At 42.1% G+C, this 23,707-nt stretch overlaps 2 protein-coding genes across 3 annotated transcripts; both read left to right on the top strand.

Annotated features, from left to right (window-relative positions):
* The first annotated feature begins 1,437 nt into the window (after nucleotides 1–1,437).
* Nucleotides 1,438–11,491, top strand: LOC311499886 (MAX gene-associated protein-like). 2 transcript variants are annotated; one of them, XM_084561022.1, is made up of 9 exons: nucleotides 1,438–1,997; nucleotides 4,423–5,606; nucleotides 6,727–7,192; nucleotides 7,364–7,460; nucleotides 7,574–7,678; nucleotides 7,780–7,899; nucleotides 9,693–9,803; nucleotides 9,980–10,379; nucleotides 11,055–11,491. In XM_084561022.1, exons 2-9 carry the CDS (start codon nucleotides 4,459–4,461, stop codon nucleotides 11,281–11,283), a joined length of 2,676 nt encoding a protein of 891 aa, XP_084417148.1. In that variant the 5' UTR covers nucleotides 1,438–1,997; nucleotides 4,423–4,458; the 3' UTR covers nucleotides 11,284–11,491. The 2 variants fall into 2 exon arrangements, with proteins under 2 accessions (XP_084417148.1, XP_084417149.1); XM_084561023.1 differs by lacking the exon at nucleotides 1,438–1,997 and having other exon boundaries at nucleotides 4,251–5,606.
* A 5-nt stretch (nucleotides 11,492–11,496) lies between these two features.
* LOC311499885 (uncharacterized protein) lies at nucleotides 11,497–23,608 on the top strand. The gene is made up of 13 exons (XM_084561021.1): nucleotides 11,497–11,761; nucleotides 11,913–12,091; nucleotides 12,338–12,551; nucleotides 12,679–12,908; nucleotides 13,222–13,455; nucleotides 14,503–14,737; nucleotides 15,521–16,125; nucleotides 16,292–16,368; nucleotides 16,482–16,527; nucleotides 16,644–16,787; nucleotides 20,480–20,591; nucleotides 20,833–21,465; nucleotides 21,566–23,608. Exons 1-13 carry the CDS (start codon nucleotides 11,530–11,532, stop codon nucleotides 22,198–22,200), a joined length of 3,576 nt encoding a protein of 1,191 aa, XP_084417147.1. The 5' UTR covers nucleotides 11,497–11,529; the 3' UTR covers nucleotides 22,201–23,608.
* Nucleotides 23,609–23,707: the final 99 nt, after the last annotated feature.

Raw genomic sequence — 23,707 nt, 5'->3', positions numbered from 1 at the left:
TGCATAATTAATGCATTTTTTTCCCGTTTACTGGGGAAACTGCTTCAAGGTGCAGGAAAACTGGCGATTGCGTTGCTTTCTTCCGACGGACTGTGCATCATTTTAACATTAAACGTGCAGCTATATGAAAAATCCGTCCCTGAATCCATCCCTAGCGACCCCCGTCAGTGCAGCGCTCCTCAGCAGGAACTCGTCCGCTTGCACATCACCACGAGATTTCCACGTGGAACACAAAGGACGGTAAGCTCGTGTGGGATGTTTTCCCACTTCCTAGTCCTGGTTAGCCCCGCCCTGTTTGCCCGATCGCACACCACTTGTCATATTCTACTTCTTCTTCTTCTTTTTTTAAAAAAAAAAATAATTTGCATAGGTCGAAATGTACGTCTACATTGAAAATGAAGCTTTGAAGGCAATTCGGGTTGCCTATTATTCTGTTGTTGTTTTAAAGCCACATCTTTTTTTACAATGCTGTTTGCTGTCTGTGGTATGTGTATGTATTGTTAGTTGATGCAGTAACTTCCCTTATACCCGATACAAATTTCTCCCTGGGGAGACGAAATAAAGTGACTTGACTTGACTTTGAAATATGAAATTGAAACAACCCACAACAACATGTAAGCAAACAGCTGTGATACGTAGCCTACCAATTGTATTTATTGGTATATTCATTACTTTCTAAGCATTTTCAAAAACGTATTTATTTTATTTTTTACCTACATCATTAAGTATTGGCTTTAACTCCATACTCCATTCAGAAGTGGTGCAAATGATAACCACATTTCTACTACATTTGTTATTTTACTTCAGTAAACAGTCATTCTCACTCTGGCATTTAGATATTAGTGTATGTAAGGCAAATCAATGAGTAGCCTTCACTTTTGGTAATTTATTTACAGTAGGAGGCCATTATTCGCCATATGTGTTGTAACTGACACAGATTAGCAGTTTATGAAAGACACAAGACAGTTAGCCAAAAGATGGTTAGTGCATGCTTTCTGTTTTTCGGCAAAACCTTGTCCGACATGCGTCCTCCGATTTCATATGTTAGAAAATATCTAGGTGAATCACAGATTTATTTGGGTTTGTATATATGTATTTGTTTACTGCAACGCCGCGCCGCCATCTTGTCCCGGAAACAAAGCCAATCGGCCTTCTAATGCGCCTTCTTTTGTAAATAACATAAACTCATTTATTTAAGGGTGGTGTAGAAAAATGTTGATACATTGTATCGCAAAGAAATTTAACTAATTGTTCCCACTCAAAAAAATCAACTTTTAATGGTTGTCGTTGGTTGGTATTTGTATCGGGCCACAGACACCATGATGAAACAACTAACTGGTAAAGTCGTCCAGAGGGAGCTTGCGCATTGGCTACTGGAGCTCTACCGCCATGGCGAACGTGTTACGTCACGGCCCGAGAGCGCGGATGTGTGTGTATGTGTGTGTGGGGGAGATCGAGGGACAGAGAGGAGAGTGCGTGTCTGTGTCTCACAGGGGGTGAGAATGGAAACGTGATCGAAAAGGTAGAAGAAGTAAAGGAAATAAACAGGAAGAGAGAGAAAGTCTCGCGCCTCTGCTCTCGGCTCAGGAATTACACATCTTACAAGGGGTTTCGCGCAAAACTTGCAGAGAGTTGTCCTTACCGGCGCGCGGACTGAGCTGGAGGTGGGAACAAGCGAGAGAGGAGAAAAAAAAATCTCCGGGATGGTGGACTCCCGCTTCGCTCGCGCTGGCGGCCCGGGAATCACGCGCCATTGAAGGGGGGTGTTATTGTGCATGCGCTTTGGCTCCACTGCGTGCACTCTCGGGTCGGTCGATGCGAGCACAGTGGCGTGGCTCTCGGCCTCCATTTGCCAGTTTGTGTTTATGTTCGAGGGATTCAGCAAGGCCCTTTTAGCGACGACGACGACGGCGACGTGCAACAGTTGGAGTTTCACCGCGGATGTTATTGTCACATCGCTTCCATTGGCCACGAGGCGTTCGACCGAACGTTGAAAGGTGAGGCTTCAGTGAAACCTGCAACTTTTCCAACTTGGTGAGTGGTGGAGCCTGGAGCGGACGGCCTTCCTCCCCGCGGTGTGTGAGGAAGACCCGCTGTCTAACAACTTAAATTCTTAACGTGGCTTTTTATTTTATAGGGAAATAGTCACGGCTCTGGCAGTTGGTAGTTTATGTTAACGTGCCGGTAATAACCCGTTTGATGCTCTCGCTCGGCTTATTAACACCTTTAGACTGCAGCATCTGTGGGCTGGTGTGAATGCGATAATCCGACGTGGAAGGAAGAAGGACAGGTTACATTTAAATCTTGTCGTGTGTGATTAAGACAGTTTTATTTGCATAACCAAGGCATAAAGAATTTCAACGTACGTTTAAAAACAGGCCCGTCTTTCAGCCATGTCTTCTTCTGGGTGACATCGGGCAGCCTATTGGTCAGTCAGGCCAGAGAGGTCTCACAGCCTCATGAAGGCAAAGTCCACTTTTGTCAGACTGCAAAGAAAAATTACTAAGCTAAACTTAAAAATACCCAGACGACAAGACGTTTATATGCCGCTTTTTAATAACCTTAAGTGATATAATTATCTTTTTAATGGGGTTAACCAAGGAGAATGGCAAATGATTGTTTTTCATGAAACATAATTCAAGTAGGCTAGTAGTTAAAGAGCATCACTTCAAATTTAACGTGATCTCATCCTTAAAGTCAGGTTTGACAAATATATATAAGCTTCTTCAGTTTATTGGATATTCCTGAGTCAAATCAGACTCAGAGTTATCCAATAATAATACAAATTTATAAATGATATCTGTTGTACATTTTCCAACACACTCTTAATAAAAATGTGTTGTTTGCTGACACAATTTGTGTGTTATCACCAAGCAGACACATATTGTGTTGTTTTCTACACATTATGTGTTGTCTGATTGAGATGATTAGACACACAACATGTGTTAATCCATTGACCAATCACATCGTGATGTCATCATCTCTTCTTTCACGCTTAATTTTCGAAAACTAACCGGTAATGGTCACCAGCTGGTGCCCTCAAAGTTGGAAACCCAAGGCAAATGTCTTTATTTAACTTTATTTGCTTTAGTGAAAATAAAAAGACAAATAATATAGCTTTTTATGTACATTGTCATTATGTAATGTCACTGTGTAATGCTGTAATTGCCCAGTACTTTAAGTTATTTAGTATGTCATAGGATTACATCGTGTTAAAGGCATAGACTGGCTGGAGATAGTGAGATGTGAGATAAGATGCGTGTGGAGCCCTATTTTTTCTTTATTAAATCACCAAAGACAAGCTATTTATGCCCAAACAGCGTTAGTTCTAAGAAAAGGACCCGGACCCCGTCCAGTAGAATGACTATGACTCGGTTAGCACTGAACTGAATCGAGTCTTTGCTAGCTAAAAAGGCGGACGTTAGCATAGAGGTACCAAGCTTAGCCAGCTACTGAGACCATCCGGCTAATTTCCTATTTCCTGTTTAGCACTGAGCCAGGTTGAACGTAACTTAGAGAAGTGGACCTAATGAACCTAAGTGGGCTAATGTCTTTTTACCATGCATGGCAAAAGGACATTAGCCCGAGGTTGTAAATAAATGATAATTTCCCCATCAGTCAATTTATTTTTCAGAAGGGTACGGCCTGTCCCAAAATTTGTCTGCAATGTGTTGATTATTATTGTGTACGACGCAAAGCTCTTCTGTTCTTCAAGCAGATCAGATATCTTTGAAATTTGGTCCTGGTGCTCTATGGCTTAAGAAACATTTACACAGCTAGCAACAGGAGAAACCACTGGTTGAATGTCCTTTCATTTTTTATGGTATAAAATCAATGCTTGTTGACTATGGTCATCTCACTTCTTCATTTGATTTCATAGTGGTTCCACTTTAAATTTAGGGTTTATTTGCAGCTAGATATATTGTGGAACTCACTTTTACACCTAACACAGAATGTAGCAACACTACACGCAGCTGTGTGTAGCACATAGTAGCTTTGTGGAACGTTGTTGTTGCAATCACACGTTCTCCATAAATGGAGACCTATTTGAAAATGATCCAGTCAGTATAAAAAAATCCATAACTAAATATTTTAATAAAGAATTGAGTTGTGCTAGTTGTATACCAATTTCATGCCGCCCATTTTTGGTTATAGCGATTACTGGGTGTGCTCTATTTACATTTCTCTGTGCATCTTTTCTGGCTCTTATTTCCTTTCCGTCGGTGTTCTGCTTGAATAAACTCTAACTGCAATCCTTTGTCAGCACTGCCTGTATTGTTTTTGTCCCACTTTTTATTTTCTGTCTTGTGATTCTGTCTGAATTAATTCATCTGTTTAGAATGAATCTGTGTAGTGCGCATCGTAGCTCTAAAATGTGTTGTATTATTTAAAACCTTATTATTTCATTATTTTTTTGTGTAGGTTTCGAATGCAGTCTGATGACCAGAGCCGTTGGTGATGTCAGCGTCAGACTCTAAACTCTCATCCATGGAGGACAACCAGGCTGTGGAGGATGTAGAGGGGAGCTTGCTCAACGTCCCCTCCACAGCCTCTCCTGTCTCCATGCCTTCTTTAACACCACAATTTCCAACTACTACAAGACCTGATTTCACTGGTGAGACAGTGATTGAAAGTAAAGCCGTGTCCATGGCCAGCAATGATTGTAGCACTGCTCTCTCTTCACCTGCTGAAGCTAGCCCAGCCAAGCCTACTGTAACGTCAACTTCTACTTTAGAAGGGACCACTGAAACAAGCCCAGCTACCTCACATATAGCATCTGCATCAGACTCCCTACCGTGTAGAGGGACGACCTTTGTCAACGCGACAGAATCAGCGCCCATGTTGTCATCTACCTTTGGGAGTCCAGACTTGGAACGTGACTTCCCTGCTCTACTGACCTTCAAAGGTGTCACTGTCACTTTGGAGAATAACAGTGTGTGGAAGCAGTTCTACAGCTGTGGAACTGAGATGATTCTCACTAAACCAGGGCGTCGAATGTTCCCGTACTGCCGATATCGCCTGTCTGGCCTAGATCCTGAACGGCTGTACAGTCTGGTCCTATCCATAGTTCCATCAGGTCAGTACAAGTACCGCTGGAGCACGTCCAAATGGGAGGTCAATGGACCAGCAGAACACCAAGCCCAGGGCCTTATCAGAGCTTTTTCTCACCATTACTCACCCTGTAAAGGCTCAGAGTGGATGAGTAGCTTGGTGTCTTTCTACAAGCTCAAACTGACCAATAACTGCCAAGACCAGGATGGTCATATAATCTTACACTCCATGCATCGCTACATTCCGAGGCTACATGTAATACCTGTTCCGAATGGGGTGACACCCACATCTGACAAGCCTGTAGTTATGGGACCAGAGAGCATAACCTTTACTTTTCCTCAAACTGAATTCATGGCTGTGACGACATATCAGAACTTTCGGATCACCCAACTGAAAATTAATCACAACCCGTTTGCAAAGGGCTTTAGGGAAGACGGGAACAATCCTCGTCTCAATAGAGTTACCACAGTTAGACCTGTGGTGAAGACAGACACTGAGCCGCCAGTTTTAAAACCTGAACCTGACGGAAACAAGGAGGTTGTGATGGAGCCGAGGTAAGTTTTGACTGGTTTCATATTTGTTTTGATCGCTGTATTGATGTTGAAAATATTTCAGTTAATAATAAGTGCGTTAATAACTTGAAAAAACACACGCCCTTACTTGGTATGAAAATAACAAAGCACAATCATTCAACATAGAAAAGAAGTGTGTTTTTGTTTTTTTTTGTTTGTTTTTTTGGCACATGTAACTAAATTTAGTTAAACACAATAATGCATCCTGAAGGATGCAAGCTACGTGTTACACATTATACAGGCCGGTACTGTAGACAGTAGTACACTTAGTTGGAACATTTTCTTAATTTGTCATTAAATAATTTCGCCAACCTCAAGGTTATGTCTACGCAACATAGCAACATAATAATGCTGGAATGACTCTATTAAAGTGCCTTAGCCAGTTGCCTCACCGTCACAGTTTTATGTACTGATTAATAGGGTTGCATATAAATCAGTTTTCCAATTCAAATCGGTCTTCATTTGAAAGATCCGATATTCATTCATGAAATCGTTGATTTTGTTTTTATTTTTAATATTTCACATCGGGGTGGCACAGTGGTGTGGTGGTTAGCACTGAGCACAAGAAGGTTCTGGGGCCTATCTGTGTGGTGCTGCATGTTCTCTCTGTGTCTGCATGGTTTCTCTCCGGGTACTTCGGCTTCCTCCCACCGGCCAAATACATGCTTGTAGGTTAATTGGCGATTCTACGTTGCAGTGGGTGTGCACGTGAGTGTGAATGATTGTCTCTCTCTCTGTGTTAGCCCTGCGATAGATACCCTCTCGTCCAATGACAGCTGGGATTGTCCTCCAGAGGACAAGCGTTTACAGAAAATGAATGAATGAATGAATGAAATATTTCACAGCCTGAATATTCTTGTTAGAAACCTGGCTTTGGTCTCGCAAAGCTAGTCATGAAACTTCACAATAAGATTAGTCCATGTGTGAGGGTGATCCACAACTGATGTGAGGATGACGTTTTGGATTTAAAAAGTATAGTGTACAAAAGCAAAGCCGTGCCCAAAAATGTGCCATTTAAAAGTAATTCAGTAATCATTAAATTATTTTCACTTTTTGTATGCCTATTGTCAATGAACATTATTCCCTCTTATGTGTCTTACAGTGCAAAGAATCACATTGTCCCTGCCTCTGTGTCAAATGTGCAAGAAACCAGATTGGTGCTGAAGCCCATAATGTCTAACCCTGCTGGTAAAGATGACTCCTATGTCCCCTGTATAAGAGGTAAACATGCACTTGGTGAGCTTGTGCTTGTCCAAAAACGCCCACTTATTGAACCCAAGGAAGAAAACGACAGCATCAGTGTCACCCCTGATGCGCAGCACGGCTCAAAAGTACGGACAACACCAAAAACAAAATCCACAAGCCCTGCTTCCTCAAGGTCTACCCCGGGATCGTCACCTCACAAGAAGAGGAAGAGGGTGAACAGACGTTGGGCAAATTCCCGGGGAAGAGACTGGAAAGCTACGGACTCTTCCCCCGCAGTAGTCCACAGCCCATCATTGACTGTCGCTATGCAACCAGAGCTGGATGATGTAGAAGGCCTGCTGTTCGTGTCATTTACCTCAAAGGTAAAATACTTCAAATCACTGCAAAGAATGCTCACCTCACATTGGCGCGTCTCCAAAGTCTGCATTTCCATCAACAATCCAGCTTTTATAAAGTGCCATAAGTTGAGTTTTCACTGTAGCTGCTCATGTTCTGGTAAAGTCTTTAAGCTTTAATGTTCTTTGATGTGACAGGAAGCTCTTGAGGTTCATGTCAGGGACAAGCCAGCCACTACCTCATCATCAGCTTCTCCAGTTTCAGCAACGACACTGATCCAGTCAAAGCAACCAAGTAAGCAACATAAAGATCTTTAAAATTTGTTGTGCAGCAAAAAAATGTGCATTGCTTTTTAAAGAGTAAATGAAAGAAGGGAGCAGGAAACAAACATTTCTGTGGTGTTTCAGCGGAGGTGAATTTTGAGGAGAAGCTGGCTCGCTTGGAGGCTACCCTGCTGAATGACCTCGGAGTTCTCAAGCACAGACAGGTCATCCATCCTGTCCTGCAGGCGGGTGAGTTCACACAACCACACACATATTTCACAGTGACTGAGCAGATTATACCAAGTAGAATATTTATCTCAATTTGACTCCTTTTTTTGTCTATTTCCTAGTGGGCTTGAAGTTGAGCTCACTAGACCCCTGTAAGTCCATTGACCTGCAGTATCTGGGGGTTTGTCTGCCACTTCCTCCAAAGCTAGACCAAAGCAAAGCCGCAGCTCTGTCTCCTGGTGGTAAGTTGGACAGATCTTTGGTAGTTTCTGCATGCTTTATGTTCTTGTCTCAAGGAATTTAATTGGATCTCATTGGACACAAAATTTAACAATATCAGCTTTATGCAATATGTGTAGTGTATAGGCGACCATACTTCTGAACTGTGTAGTCCTCAGTTCAGTACAGCCCGTGAGCCAAACAATTACTCAGGAGTCTATTTATGTCGACATATTTGCACTCCTTGAGCAAAAATTCTTGAGCTCCAGCTCCACCCAAATGTTTTGACAGAGCACCAGTTGTTGCCCATGCCACCAACATTATCCTTGAAAGGTGAGCGGACACTGTGCTGATGCTACTAAATAAGTATGCGTTAACTCGCACTACACACTGAGTTTGAGTTTTCATCAGCCTTCTTACGCTGCCTGTACTGTGCTTATCAGTCAATAAGCCACTATATGGAGCTCACACTGAGCGCAAATACTAAACATATTTCCAGTTTTTTATTTTTATTTTTTTTTTTCAAACAAGAGAATTGTGTCTGCAGTGTAGTGATTTATTATGGAATTTAATTATGAATATGTTGTTCTTTTCTTAATGGACATTTTTTATTTGATTAATCTTACACTCAAGAGCAAACAGCTCAGTCTTTTCTTATTGCTCTAATAGTTACTATTCAAATTACTCTGTCAGTTTAATATGTTGTCCGTTATAAATGATTGGTTACTTCAGTCTTGTTGTCATAGTGCAAAAATTAAACAGATTAAGAGATTTGGGGTTAGATGTTATGGCAGTTTGATTTGTTTTTTTTAGTCGTCTAAGCTTCTTGGAAAATGTAATCAATTAAGGAAAAGTCTGAGCCCTGATGTTTTTCAGGTGTTACAGTAGCTTAGTAGGTTGAGTGAGTTCATGCTTGACCCACTCGTGCAAACACTGCCATATACAATAAAACTAACTGTGGATGTAATCAGTAGTTAAAAGTTTTGTTATATTTTCACCTGAGGGCAGATGAGACAAAGCCTGTCTTGTCTTGCATGTGAAACCTGTGTAGTTCCTCATGTAGGATTGTGTTCAGAATGATACAGATGCTAATAACGGCGCTAATCAACCATGAGCCGAACCAATGCAGCGAGTATGTTTCCTCCATAGACACATAAGGGAAAAGCGATAAGGGCTGTGTGTAATTATACCCTGTATTTCAGTAATGAAGTTGTGATATTGAGCTTGGGTTTTTTTGCACGCTCCTTCTCCGTGGAATTACCCACCTCTCTAAATTTAGATGGCAGATTTACAAGGTAGTCTGCTGTATTTAGAAGGATAAATTACAATAGACAGAATAACAATTTCCTTCTTCCTGCAAGCCTTGTGTAGGTTGTCAGTCATGTCACATTAAAGCCTTGAATGATGTCAAGACATAGAAATTGAGGTAAAGCTGAACAGGATCTTTTACTGTCTTGAAATTGTTTTGAAATTGTCTTATGTTTCACATTAAAGTGCTCAGTCAAACCACTGAACAGACCAGCGTGTCTGGCACTGTGAGAAACACCTTTATTCTTCATACAAGATGAAAATAGTGTTGATCAGGGTTCTGTATCCGTAAAGCCTCCACAGTAATGATCTCAGCAGGTAATAGTGATCCAGATCTTGTTTCCCAGTGGAAAGCTCTTAACATTGTGTATTCTTAAAATAATCAATTTTTCTCTTCAACAAAATTATGAATGTGTATCAAATTCATTCTGAGCAGCATTGTAAAACACTGAATACAAGTGTGCTGTGCCCTTTAACTGAAGGCTAACACAGTATGTTTCCTTCACAGATGAGGGATTACCCTTCATCTCCCGAACAGGAAAGACAAGTGACATGACAAAAATAAAGGGATGGAAAAACAAGTTTATAAGAGGCAAAGAAACCTCTCCTAACTGTGACGGTAAGGTTTGCTCGTCTCGTTGTAGCTGCAGCATCCCTTTTAACATGCAATGGGATTAATATAGTCATTCCAATTAGCACAAAATGAACTCAGCTGAAACCAGCCAAATGTACCAATGACTGATTAAGTTTTCTTCCTTGATAAATTAAAATCTCCTTATTCTTTTTCTCCAAAAGGATTACAAAAGAACCTATCTGCCTTCTGCAGCAACATGTTGGATGAGTACTTGGAAAGTGAGGCTCAGCAAATCAGTGAGCGCGCTGCTGCCTTCTCCACATATCCAGAGGACTCGGTGGCCTATCAGTTGCCAGCTAAAAGTTCCAGTTACGTGAAGACACTGGACAGTGTACTTAAGCATCGAAGCGCTGCTTCCAAATTTCCAGCGGGGGTCAATAGACCGTGCCCGCTGTCCCACAAACCCCTTCTCTACTCTGCTCTGACGTCACCGCCTCCTCCACTAGCCAGCGCTGCAACTCCCAGTCAGTCAGAAGCTCCGTCCAGACACCAGTCATCATCCTCGCACACACACCCAGATTCTACTCCTCTGTCTAGTTATCCTAGTGAAGTTTCACAGAGGTAAGGATGTGTTTGTGACTTGCCGTCTTTTACGTTTAATCACATTTTCTAGTTTCTAAATAATGATGTATTTTTTGGGACGGCAGCTGTTGGTGAAACCAACATTTGAGTGATGAAGCCATTCATTGTTTGGTATATTTGTGATAAAATAATAATTTCTTGAGGTGACATTTCTGTCTTTCTTTTCTCAAATGTGCAAAACAAACCATTTTCAGTAAAAAAGCAATTTTTATTTCAAATGATTCATCAAAACGGTCGCCAATTAACTTTGAAATTGATTGACTTCTCATTTGAGCAAAATCAAAGTTACTTGTTAAATGAATCAGTCACAAATAATATTATTTTACGTTTATCTTATTTGGTATCCCTTGTTGGGTGTTAACACAACAATCAAACCTCACTCATCAAGCAAAAGAATGTGAGTGAGTGTCTGAACAAGCTAGAGTGAATGAAGAGAAGGAGCGCTCTTAGTGATAAGAGTGATTGAGTGGCATAAATCACCATTCCCCAATCATCCCTGAACTATACATCCAACCTTAACATAACATTAAAATTATAATGTACGTATGTTATTACAATTGTTGGGGCATGTTAGGATCCTGTTTCCTTTACCCTACATTTACACTTTATTGGTAGTTAATAACACCAACTTCCTTGCTCTTCTTGCTCTTTCAGATCATCTACATGCCAGCCAGAAGTCAGTCAGAGACCAGCAGGAAGCTTTGGTCACAACCACGGCGTTACTCTCAAAGTCGCAGGCCTCACCAAATTTCAGCTCCGCATGTTGAGGATGGAGTCAGAAGCCCTGAACCAGGGTCTGAACAGAACACATCTGACTCCCGACAGGCTGTCAGTGGCTCTGTCTGTTATGCTGACAAAAGAGGTATGCAGCATAATATATTAGTGTACTCTGTGTAGCTAGCTAAACTGATGTCAGTGTTGGACTGTATCAGTGCTGACTGCATTTTATGGTATGTTTCAACACTGATTTAATGTATGTATCTTGGTGTGCAGCCTTCTCATAGCAGCTTTCCCTGCTATGAGATGCATAACAAACGCACAACCTGACATGTGTTACATAGAGAAAAGACATATTATTGTTTTTTTTTGTTTTTTTTTGACTCACATTGTCTCCCTTCCTTTTAATTAGATGATGCCCCATCAGGTCTTGAAAGTAGCACCAAAAATTGCAACTGCAGGACCTGAATGTGGCCAAGAGTTCTGCAGACTGGGTTGTGTGTGTTCCAGTCTACAGCAGCTGAGCAGAGGGCCCCTCCACTGTAGGCGGCCTGAATGCATGTTTGGCTGTGCCTGCTTCAAACGAAAGATCACCAAGCAACTGAGCATTGAGGAGAGTGACCAACAGACCCATCCTGTTTACTGTAAGATCCGGTTATCATTTAGTATCGCGTGTCTTCCATACCTCTACTGAATTAGTACAGAATCACTCTTTAACATAAAAGAACGTTTTTTTTTTTTTAATAATACATTTTTTTCTGGAAGTGTTAATGAGATGCATTTATCCCTCCCCAGCTATGACTAGTATGGAACATGTGGTCCAGCCTTGCCCAGGCTCTTTTGTTAATAAACTGTGGGAGCGCAACATTCATGACGTGGATCCAGAGCCTCTTTTTGCTCCCAAAACTGCTCGTCTCCATGCGGTCTCAGCAAAGGTCCAAAAACGCTGTAGTGCACCTCGCCCAACACAACCGGTAAAATACACTGCTGTTTAATTTGGTTTGGATTCATGTAGAGTTACTGCTAATTGGGTTACTGATTATTGTGCCAATTATTTTCTCATGTATTAGTATACATGATAGTTTATTAAATGTTAGACTGTACTTTAAAAATGATCTAGGTTTTTACAGTCTAAGAGTCTGCAGTTTAGCAAGTGTAACAATTATTATTTTATTATTTATTTCCTATTATTAATTATAATTATTTAATTGTAATTGCAGATACGTGAAGAGGATAAAGACCCTGTGTATAAATATTTTGAGAGCATGATGACTTGTGCTCGTGTAAGAGAGTTCAACAGCAAGCCTCCTCCTGAAGTCATAGAGCCTAAGATCACTGCTTCCCCTGCACCAAGAGCCACAACAACACCGCTGACAACCACTGACAATCTGCTGAAAAACAACCACAGCACTACACTGACTGTTAAGAAACCAGGTAGATAATAACATGGTACAGTGGTACAATGGCTGCTTTGTAAATGTTTTACCAGCCACCAATTTTTTATTAAATTTAAAGATATTTGTTGCTGCACATAACGCCCTTGTTTCTGATTATTCTTCAGCAGATAAGACATCTCAAGGAAACGCATCTATTGAAGCACAAGCACGGAAGCAAGTACAGATCCAGTCAGAGTGCCAATGGATGAAGGATCGCACAATGGTCCTGGAAGCTTTATGTCAGCGCATGAATGACAATAGGCTATCACGCCGTTTCTGCGTAGGACCTTACTGCGTAAACCCAGTCGCCAAGGTCTTCATGCAGAAGCCCAGCGGCTCCATTGTCACCTACAGGGTAGGTCCCTGAGGAATGGTCAAACATGTTGCACATATATAAATATGTGATTTATCTTGGCCAGTTTCAATATTTATAAGACAAGGCAGGATATGTCAGTGCACCCTCTGCAAATTCTGTTATTATTACAAATGTTTGTAAGCATTTTATGAGAAAACCCTTTTAAAGAATGGACTGTTATATTCTGCTTTCTTCTTCTACTCTCTCCCTTGCTGCTTCTTTTAATGCGGTTCATTGTGATGAAATGCTGTGTGTCTGTGTGTTCCAGTTGCCTCTTTGACAAAATCTCCTGCTGCATTCTTCCCTTTTCCAGGTACTCATTACTAAACCATCAAAAGCCAGTGATTGTGATGAGGATGAGCTTGATGATAGTGAGGATGACAAGCATAGCTTTGATGGGTACTCTGATGCAGACGAGGATGATGGCAGAGTAGAAGAACCAAAGATGAAACTTGGAGTCACACCCTTCCTGAGTGGAGTGATACCTGCTGGCAGACTGAAAGCCAGGACAAAACCTGTTGGCCTCCAAGCAGCTGGACTTATACAGGTACGGCCATTTAAGAACCATTTGTTTAAGTACCACAAAAGCTGCCTTAAAGGAACAGTATGTAAGAAATGTATTTCAATTAATCATAAAATGGCCCTGATGTGTCACTAGACATGAAGAAATCATGTTCATTTCAAATACTTATATCACTGACAGCAGTGGTCCGGCCAGGATATTGCCATTTAAAAGTGAGAGTTGCAGCCCTCAACTGATGTTATTGTTGTCATGTTGTGTTTTGGCCTGAGGCGCCACCCTCCACCTATCTACTAATCACGAAGTCAGTAGAGTTTCGTCATCCGGGTTGCCAGCTCTGCTCTAGTTACCGCAGCTGCAGCTACGAACGTGTCGGATAAAACATGTATAACGTTACGAAACCTAAGACCTCGTTATGAATCCGAACTACGTCGTGACAAAGTCCGAAATAAAACAAGGATTTGTATAGGAGATGCCTTTGAAAGATGGAGACGGCTGAAAACGGAGAAGAATTTGAAGACAGACGCCAACGCTGCTAATTTTCTCCTGGCTAACTTACTTGTACATAATGTAAATGGACATTTCAAATATTCACGACAGTCGAACAAAGTTATGCATGTTCGTGCAAACTAACGTTACGTTAGCGCATACAGAGAAGGTGGGTCATCGAATTGAAAAGGTAAGGAATTGTTTGGGAAATAAAAACGGCGAGTCGTCATTGCTAACATTAGCAATGCATTATGAGCCCGTTTCTCTGTCATTATGCTGAAACGCCGAGGAAAACAACATTAGCACGTCGATTATGGCAATGTGAAACATAATTGAGACGTATTGAGTAGCCTAACATTACCTCGGTAACCTGGCAACCTCGAGTCAGGGGGGGGGTTTGGAGGGGATACACCGTTCTACAGTATTTTGAAAGTGATTGCAGTACCAGTTTTGGCCACAATCTTACATACTGTTCCTTTAAAGTAATTATTAACTGGGATGTAAATACAAATATTAGTATTTGTTAATAACTACTTTAGTAAAAGCATATACGTACAGGAAACTGACACATAATTTCCTTTACAGGTAAATGGAAAGTCTTACAATCAAGCCAGACTGCTGCTTGGAAAAATGGGGTCGCTGCATCCAGCAAACCGCCTCGCGGCCTATGTTACAGGCCGACTAAAAGTTGATATCAAAAACTTCGTAATCAAAAACAACGCTCCCAAACCTCCCCAGATAAAAGTTGCAGGAACTGTGTTCCCTTCAAATTTCACTGCAAAAAAAATCACAGCTCTGAAGCTACCAACACAACAACCAGGTAAGATTGTCTCTGTGTTCCTGCACCACCAGACAAGCACTTTTTTTTTAATATACTGATTGTCCCCGAAAGAAGGTAGAAATTTTCGCCACCTATATACTTCAATCTATTGCGGAACATTATCCAAGACTACCATCACCTAGATATGCCAATTAAACATCTCGTCAAGGAGATGACTCTAAAAAAATGGTACTGTCAGTTTGGCTGAGTAAATATGAGGTTTTCGCACAGTATACCGAAATCGTAAATCAATCAATATTTCAGTATCGCCATGGCAATTTCGCAGATTCTTCAAATTAAAAAACATATTTTGGACTTAACTCAAGCATCATATTTTAAGGCTTTGATGCATATATCGCTATCTGAGCAGTCATACAACTATTGTAATGATTGTAATTCTAGTAGACGGTTAGAGAAGCAGCTTTGGAACTGAAGGGTCACAGGTACACATCACCCACGTGTCCATGGCTGAGGTGCCTTGAGCAAGCACCTGCTCCCCGGGCGCTACCCAAGTGGCAGTCCACACTGAACGAATGGATGGGTCAAATGCAGAGATAGAATTTCCCCATGTGGGATCAATAAAAGATGAATTCTTCTTCTTCTTGATATTCTTATAATTATTATTATAGTTACTAGTGTAAACAAAAAGTGATGGTAATAATTTACAACATAAGAAACAATGTTTTCTATTCCTCAGGATTTACCTTTAAAGATTAACTTTTTTCATTGTGTAAAGATGTAATAAATGAGCAGTTATGTTTAAATATTTTTTTCTTTCTTCAGGTCAAGTTTTCGCAGAACCTTGGAGAAAGCAATCCATCAGTTTGCCACAACAATCACAAAACACCTCCACCATTAACCCTGCCCAGTCATTTCTCTCAAACCAGCTCACCTCATCAAGCTCCTTCCAGACCAGCTCCACAACCTCACCCGTCTCTCTCACTGTCTCACCGTCACTGAAGAGCCCCAGCTTCCTGGGTCAGAGTGGAACTTATTCATTCAGGATCTGCCCTCCATCCAATCAGGGAGCCAGAGACCAGAAGCTACCTGGTGTTACCCTGCCTGGGGGCTTCACCCTCATTCAACTCCCAAAGCCTGGAGCTGATGGAGCTGCACAACAGTCCGAACCTCTAAACACTACAAACAAACAAAAAGAGGGTCTCTTCAGCTTTAGTCACTTAGCAGCTCAATGGTTTGGTTTGGACAGCCTTAATAAACTTGGGAGCAAGTCAGTAGAGCCTGGTTCCCCCACTGAGTTAGTTTGTGAGGAGAAGATGCCAACGGATGAGAGTGATGAGGTCAACAAGCAAATGGAATCAAACTTAGACATTGCTTCAGATGACTTCGGCTCTGACTCATCAGACTACAGTGCAGATGGTGACGAAGATGTAAGGATTATGTTTTGTCTTTTATTACATTCATTCAGTATGGTTTTAAACACTTTTATACATTGTCAAAGGTAACATAAACCCTTTAAACGTATGTTACGTTATGAAAAATCAGTTTAATTGTGTCCTGGGATTATTGTAAGTTTGTCCGTGTTGTGTTCTTCAGGACGATCCAGTGGACATTGAGACTGTAGAAGAAGTAAAACAAGAAATGACCATTCACAAGGCATTACTGGCATCACGGTAATACATGTGCAAAAAAGCATGCGTGCGGACATATGGATACTTTCTGCTATGGAATAAGAAGTGTAATGGTTCATATGTGACCCTCAAGGTTTTCTGTTTTGTCTTTTTAGAGAATCCAGTGATGATCTTGGATCACTGAGGGAGTTTGATGTCCAGGTACGACCCATCTACCTTGCTTTATGTTAAGGCAGCATGTACCGTATGTTTTGAGTGTTGCATCTGTGTTCACGTATTTATTATGGCCACTGTCTCTCAATTCCGACGACAAACAGGATAAATCAAAAGGCAACAAGAGGCGCCAGAACCACACCGTGCTAGAAAGGCTGAGACGCAATGAACAGAGAGTCCTCTTCGACAAACTCCAGACTGTTCTTAAGTGTGACCCCAGAACCCCGAGATTCAGCCTCCTTTCAATGGTCAGTCATGCATCCTTTTCAGGCCTGAGCCACAACCTGCAAGAAAACTACTAGATGCAAATTTACAAGAAACAAGATCCGGATCTCATTATTAAATCCCTGCATGTATCCAAATGAAAAGATTTGCAGATCTATAAACAGCCTTCGAATCAGGCCCTGCACATACTTGGTATTGGCATGTGATCCAATTTGCAGTGTGAACACACCCAATCCATTCTGTTAGTCACACTGACAGACCACCCACTCAAACATCCTCTGCAAAAGCATAGTTCTGCCTCCATTTTGTCATACAGTTTCACGTTTTGATTTAAAGTATAGGAATACTTCAAATGATTGCAAAAGTACAACATGGATTGTACCCTGAGCTAGCTAAAGAGAAAACACACAGTCACCATCATGATTGATGGACCACCAGAGGAGGCAAAAGCACCATAATGCTTTTGTTGTTTAGACTTAGACTGAGATAAACTTTATTGATTCACAAGGGAAGTTGCTTGGTCACAGTAGCTTAGTTGCACATAAAAAAACACTCTTAACAACTACAGTAAAAGAAAGATTAAATAAAATAAAATATAAAAAAGTAAACTCTAGTAAAATAAAAATAGTATAAAAAATGTACAGAATTAGCATGACTCCAGCAACTTGCTGCATACATTGAAAAACTTGAGCTTCCTCAAGAAGTAGAGTACTCAGGTCCCTCCAGTCCAGTCTGCTGTTCATGTGGACTCCCAGGTATTTACAGTGGTCCACTACTTCCACCTCCAGGCCCTGGATGGTGATGAGCTCTGCTGGTGTCCTCTTCCTCCTGAAGTCAATGACCAGTTCTTGGTCTTGTCCACATTCAGGAGTAGGTGGTTTGCCTGGCACCACTCTACAAAGTCGCCGATCAGTGTCCTATACTCCACCTCCTGTCCATCTCTGATAGAGTCATCAGAGAACTTCCGCAGGTGGCAGGACCCAGAGCTGTACTGGAAATCGAGAGGCGTAAAGAGTGAACATAAATGCAGTATTGGACAGGGAGCTTCCCAGCTGCACAAACTGGGGCCTGTCAGACAATCAGTAATCAGTAATCCTGGAGACAGTATAGGAGCTGACACCCATCCTGAGCACCTTCTCACTCACTGGAAAGGGCTGAATGGTGTTAAAAGTACTGATCATCACAGAGCCCATCCCACCATCCAGGTGAGAGTGAGCGAGCTGCAGCAGATAGATGACGGCATCAGCCACGCCAACATGAGGCTGATACACAAACTGAAGTGTGTCCAGAGAGTCTCTCCATGACCTTTATGATATGTGACGTTAGTGCATCTGAGTGGTCTGAAAGTGATCTGAAGTCGTTGAGGCTTCAGACTCAGGTTGAAGATGAAGTGCAGGATGCTAGTCAGCTGTGAAGCGCAAGTCCTCCGGACCCGGGGGTTGACACGGTCCAGGCCTGCTGTCTTGCCTTGCTTGACTTTCTCCAGCTGCCTGCTCATCTGGCCAGGTATCACAGTTATAGTGGTGCGTTCTATTTGTCTTGTAAGCGCGACTTGCAACTCGGGAGTGACGTCACATCCGTGTCGGAAAACAAGTTACAGCGGATTTTTGCGTTCTGTTTTGTACACAACATGACAGGTCGGAGAAAAGATGTTTATAGTGTTTATCTCGTTTACAGTGCAACCACGGCGGATTTCACATGTTCACTACATATTACACAAACATATTTCACAGTTTGATATCTGAATATTCCGTTTTGATTAAAGTTAACGATAGGCTACTGCTCCGCTTTCTGCTCAAGACTCGGCATTGTTGTCATAGCAACATGGAGCGTCTCTAGCCAATTTAAACTGCACAAGCTACAAAATAACTTATTAAGCGGTATTTAGCTGTAGCGACATGCCTATTAGGTAACCGTATACACTGCTACGTGTACGACTTCTACATTTGGTTACAACAAAGACAAAAGTGCTTAAAATAGTAGAAAACCACAATGTTTACTACGTGTGATGCTCGTGGTAGCCATCTTGGAAACTGAACTCTGGGTCCTCTGAGCTTCGACGAGTTGACGACTTGTATATACGACCTCGGGGGCGTTCTATTTGCAACTTCCGGTTCGTAACTCGGGAAAACAACTCGGAAAACGAGTTCGGTGGACAAATAGAACGCCCCATAGGGCTGGTCTCCTCAGTGGGGGAGGGAGTTGGGGGGAGAGCAGAGGTGATCGGCAGGAAGGGGTCTGTGGTGAGTGGTGGATCGGCCGCCTGGCCGCCTGGCCGCCTGGCTGCCTGGCGGGTGTAAAGACTGGAGTGGTGGGGGGTGGAGGGCCAGCAGGGGTTTCAGTGCTGAATCTATTGAAAAAGACATTCAGCTCGTTGGCTCTATCTGGGCCGCCGTCCTGCTGCTTGGCTTTGATGTTGAAGTCGGTGATCAGCTTCATGCCTCTCTGCAGATCTCGGGGGTTGTTCTGCTGGAGCTTGGCCTCCAGCTTCCTCCTGTATGCGCCCTTACACTCCCTCAGCTTGCCCTCAAGTTGCCACTGTATCCTCTTCAACTCGTCCTTATTTGCAGATCTGAAGGCCTGCTTCTTCTTGTTCGCAGCTCCTTCAGCTGGCTGGTGATCCAGGGCTTGTTGTTAGGATAACAGCGTACAGTCCTTGTAGGGATGGCTGTATCCTTGCAGAAGTTGATACAAAAGCACCATAAGTGTTTTTTAATTAGGATTAGCGCTTTTTGATATCCTCTCTCCATGTATCTGTTAAGTAATTAAACCAAAAGTACATAATAATAGATTGGCAAATTCAATGTTTGAATGTATGTAGGCTCTATGTAAATGAGTACTGACGTGATTAATAAGCCATGTGTTCATGTTGATGTACAGTAGCGACGAGGCGTTAAGTTATTGTATTGTATTTCATCAGTAATGACCACGGTTTTTATTTATCTTCAGAGATCATCATCAGAGATTTCAGTGTAAACAGTTCAGCAGTGATGATTGCTTCTAGGGTTCGAGCTGTGAGCTTTGTGCATGTCTCTAAAATAACGCCTGGGTCAGAAATCAATAAATAATAACCTAACAGGTGAGCATCCAGTGAGGCAGAGACCTAACTGATCATTACACACTCCGACGTGTTCTGTAGCATCCTCTGGTCTACTGATGTCGGCGCGCAAAAAACTGCACCGTTAATTGTTCTGAAACAGCAGTAGTTAGGGATCTGTTGTTTTGAAACCACAGCTGTTTGCACAATATTTTACTGCCCCAAATGATGTACATGTTTATTTGCAAGACAAGATCTCAAATAGTTACTGAGACACTTGTGGAGAAAGATTGTGATGGTAGAGAGTTGCCAGTCCTGGCAACAAAGAAAACCGTCTCACTCTATTCGAAAATTACTTAGATGGAGAAGCAGCCGGAAATACTAAAGTGGAAACATGCTACTACCAAGCGGACCAATCACAGCTCTTGTGGTCTGCGTCACCATGCTGCGTAGTTGCATCTCTGGGGAGGTGCGCGTCAGGCTTCGGCATTAGGGTCTGGGCTGTAGGCGTAGCTACGCTATCAAATTGACGCAGAAGCATAAACCGCCAATCAGCCTGTAAAAGACTGGCAAAACTTCCAAATCAGTTAAAATCCAAAATTCATGCTTGATAATATAACCTAGTCAGAACCTTGTCACAGTCATCACCCTGTATGTTTTGCTCTGTTGTATTTTTAGGCCGTAAAAGAAATCCATCATCTGGTCAAGAACTCTAAATGTCTAGAGGAGAAGAAGGGGATGCTGACAAAGATGCAGTCTGCTTATGTGAAGAAGCTTTCCCGTTTGTCTGGTATGTACACTCTATGTTGTACATACTCTCATTTTGTGTTGGTTCATAACTGCCATCAGACCTGCTGTCTGTCTCCACTTGTACTGACGCTGTCTTGAATTGTCAGGAGTAATGAACATCCAAACAAATTCCAAATGTTGGCTACCTAAACATTTAAAAACAACTACTGAGATTTCACCTGCTCATAAATAGATGCTGTTTGTCGCCACCTTTACTAAAACTTGAAATGTCACCTTTTAAGGGAAGTCAGAGACGCTGATTACACACAAGCTGAAGGAGATCTGCGACAGAGAGAAGAGGAGAGAGAAGATGATGAAATGGAGGCCTGTTTTTTCTCAGCTACTACAGTCGAAAGCTGCTCTTCTGCAAGCTATCGCTCCCGAGCCTAAGCACCAGCCTCCACCCCAGCCACAGTCTGACAGCCTGACTCCAGTTCAGGCTAACTCACCCATCACTGTATCCAAAAACAATATACACAGCTTTCTATCCCTGCTTCAGGCTAGGCTTCAAAACGCTGCAGCCCATTCCCGTGTAAACACACACATACCCACGCCACAGTCTCTGCCCCAAGCAGCGTCGTCTGAGGCGGCTCCCTCCTCCTCAGCAGGTGAACATGTGGCTTCCGTCCAAGTCAGTCAACATCCATTTAAGGAAGCATGTGGGGATCCAGACAAGGTCATCATGATCAACTCCCAAACAGAGCGCCAGCCTCAAGCCCCCTCAGCATCAACTACACTTCAGGTCACTGCAGCTCAGGATGGAGCTTCACCACCCAACTGTAACGACTCCGAAGCTCGCCCTCCACTGTCCGTCACGGTTCCTCTTATTCGATCCAAGACTGGCAGAATCATACTTCCCTCATCTCTGAAACCAAGTAAGCGGCCTGTTAATACATTCAAATTTCTGTCTCATTTAAATATGTTGATATGCATCACTATAAAATTACTGTTTTTTTCTTTTCACAACTGGTCAAGGGTTCTATACACTCGTGGTCGTGAAAGCAAAGGAGATGGGAGAGGATGGTGAGGTTAGCTCTTCAGTTGACCCTGCATCCAACAAACCTTTAGAGGACAAATCTGCATGTTCAGGTGCAGAAAGCCTGGTTAAGCTTGCCTTTATAAACAAATCAATCTCCGTGCCCAAGTCTGAGTCCAAGCCTGAGCCCAGTCCTCCTGTTTCCAGGCGCCAAAGGGGCGGGCCTCAAAAGAACCCTGTTCCTTCTGTTGGTAAAGATGAAAAGCCGACTGTGGAAGAAGAGACCAGGAAAGCTGAGAAAAGTGAAGTATCTATGCTGGTTGAAGAGAGACAAGGAAGAAAAATGAGGGCGAAGAGAAAACCAGTCGACACCAGCAAAGTAGCAGATAACCCTGTGCAAGTCAAACGACGCAGAGGACGGCCTCCAAAGCAGGGTTCCCCAGTTAAGCAAGCAGCAGAAAGTCCCTCAATATCCAGTGAGGACAGCCCTGTAAGGCTTCCAGGTGGTTTAAAAGACATCAGCTCATCTCGGCCATTAACGCGTGGTGCTTTAGGAAAGGACTTCCCCAGTGCAAAGAAACGGTCGTGGATAGACGTGGAAAAGGAACTGGAACCTGATGTGGAATCTGAATAGTCCCCATATCTTCCTGCGGCTATAAAAGCCAATGCACACAGTCATTTGAGCTCAGTTAGTCTGACACTGAAACCTCACACCTCTATGAGGCAGCAGCATCCGTTCTAGCATTATCCTCTCAGTCTACTTAGAGGAGCTCCTCTGCTCTGCATTCTGCTTAGTGGTGGAAACTCAAAGTCACACAGTTCATTGAAAGCTTCACCAAACGTGCCTGCCTGTCTGAAAAGCCAAAGGACCCAGGGCCCAGTAAAGTACTTAATGCTGCTCTTTTCTGAATATGCTAGCACAAAACTCAGTGGACTGATTTTATAGTACGGAGAAAGGCTGTTTTCTGCTATAAAGAACACAAAATAGCATTAAATGACCTGTTGAATGTGTGATTGAAATTGGTGGTAAATCCCACTATCATGACTGATATAGATGATTTCTAAAGTGAATTTAATTCATGTTTTTTTTCTTGTTGTTTTTTTTTTTTCTTGTCACAAACAGATCCAGCATTTTGGAACCCTCAGGCATCATTAGGGACATTTTTGTCCATTTGGGCAATTCTTTCCTCTTCACTCAGCAGTCATTTTGGCTGTGTTAGTGCATGTGGCACAACTTTTTGTAACAAAGCCCACTCTCTACACAAAGTTTGAAATTGAAAAAAAAAATTAATTATAAAAGGTCAACAACACTGTGAAAATAAAATTAAGGTAGTAAATTAAACTGATGCCTGAGGGTTAACTCATAAGTATTAACATATCTCATTTTTATTAAGAGCTAGATTTGTGTATAATATCATTTGGATGTCTTTGCATTGTTACTGACAGTGAAAATAATCTGTAGTTGCACTTTATATTTTTGTTAGAAACCACCAATGATGTCATATACTTGCTTTACATGGACGTTATTGATCTGCGTTTGGAGATGTTAGTAACAATAGCAATACGCATATAAACCTCGTGTGTCACGAGCGCTCCAGATAAATATTAGCCATGTATTGTAACTATGAAAATAACCTCCGTGATTTTTGAAACACTGGTTGTCTTATTACTGGAGTCGAATGTATGAAAGCTTATATATAAATTACACCTATGTTTAGAATGACACCCAACAGTTTGCTCTGAAATTAAAATGTTTTAGTTTTGACACACAATGTGGCTGTTTTTGTGTAAATGGTATTAAACGCTCCTGTTTTGAAACGTAATTTCAAAAATACTTGATTTTTCTTTCATGCACACCAATCAGCCATAACATTATAATCACTAGCAAGTCAAGTGAATATCTGGTTATTATGGCACGTGTCATTTGTTTTCCCTCAAAGTGGATGTGTTATAGAAGCAGGAAATGGACAAGTGGAAGTGGTTTTTAGTAACTTAAGCAATGGCCAAATGATGATGATGATGATGATGGCTAGATGACTGGGTCAGAGCGTCTCCAGAACTGCAGCTCTTGTGGGATTCCTCTGGTCTCCAGTGGTCCAAGGAAGGAAAAGCTGTGAACCAGCGACAAGGTTAGTTGTCAG

Source organism: Chelon labrosus (genome assembly GCF_963514085.1).
Source record: "Chelon labrosus genome assembly, chromosome: 14".
Taxonomy (NCBI): Eukaryota; Metazoa; Chordata; class Actinopteri; order Mugiliformes; family Mugilidae; genus Chelon; species Chelon labrosus.
This window is presented reverse-complemented; position numbering and strand designations above follow the sequence as displayed.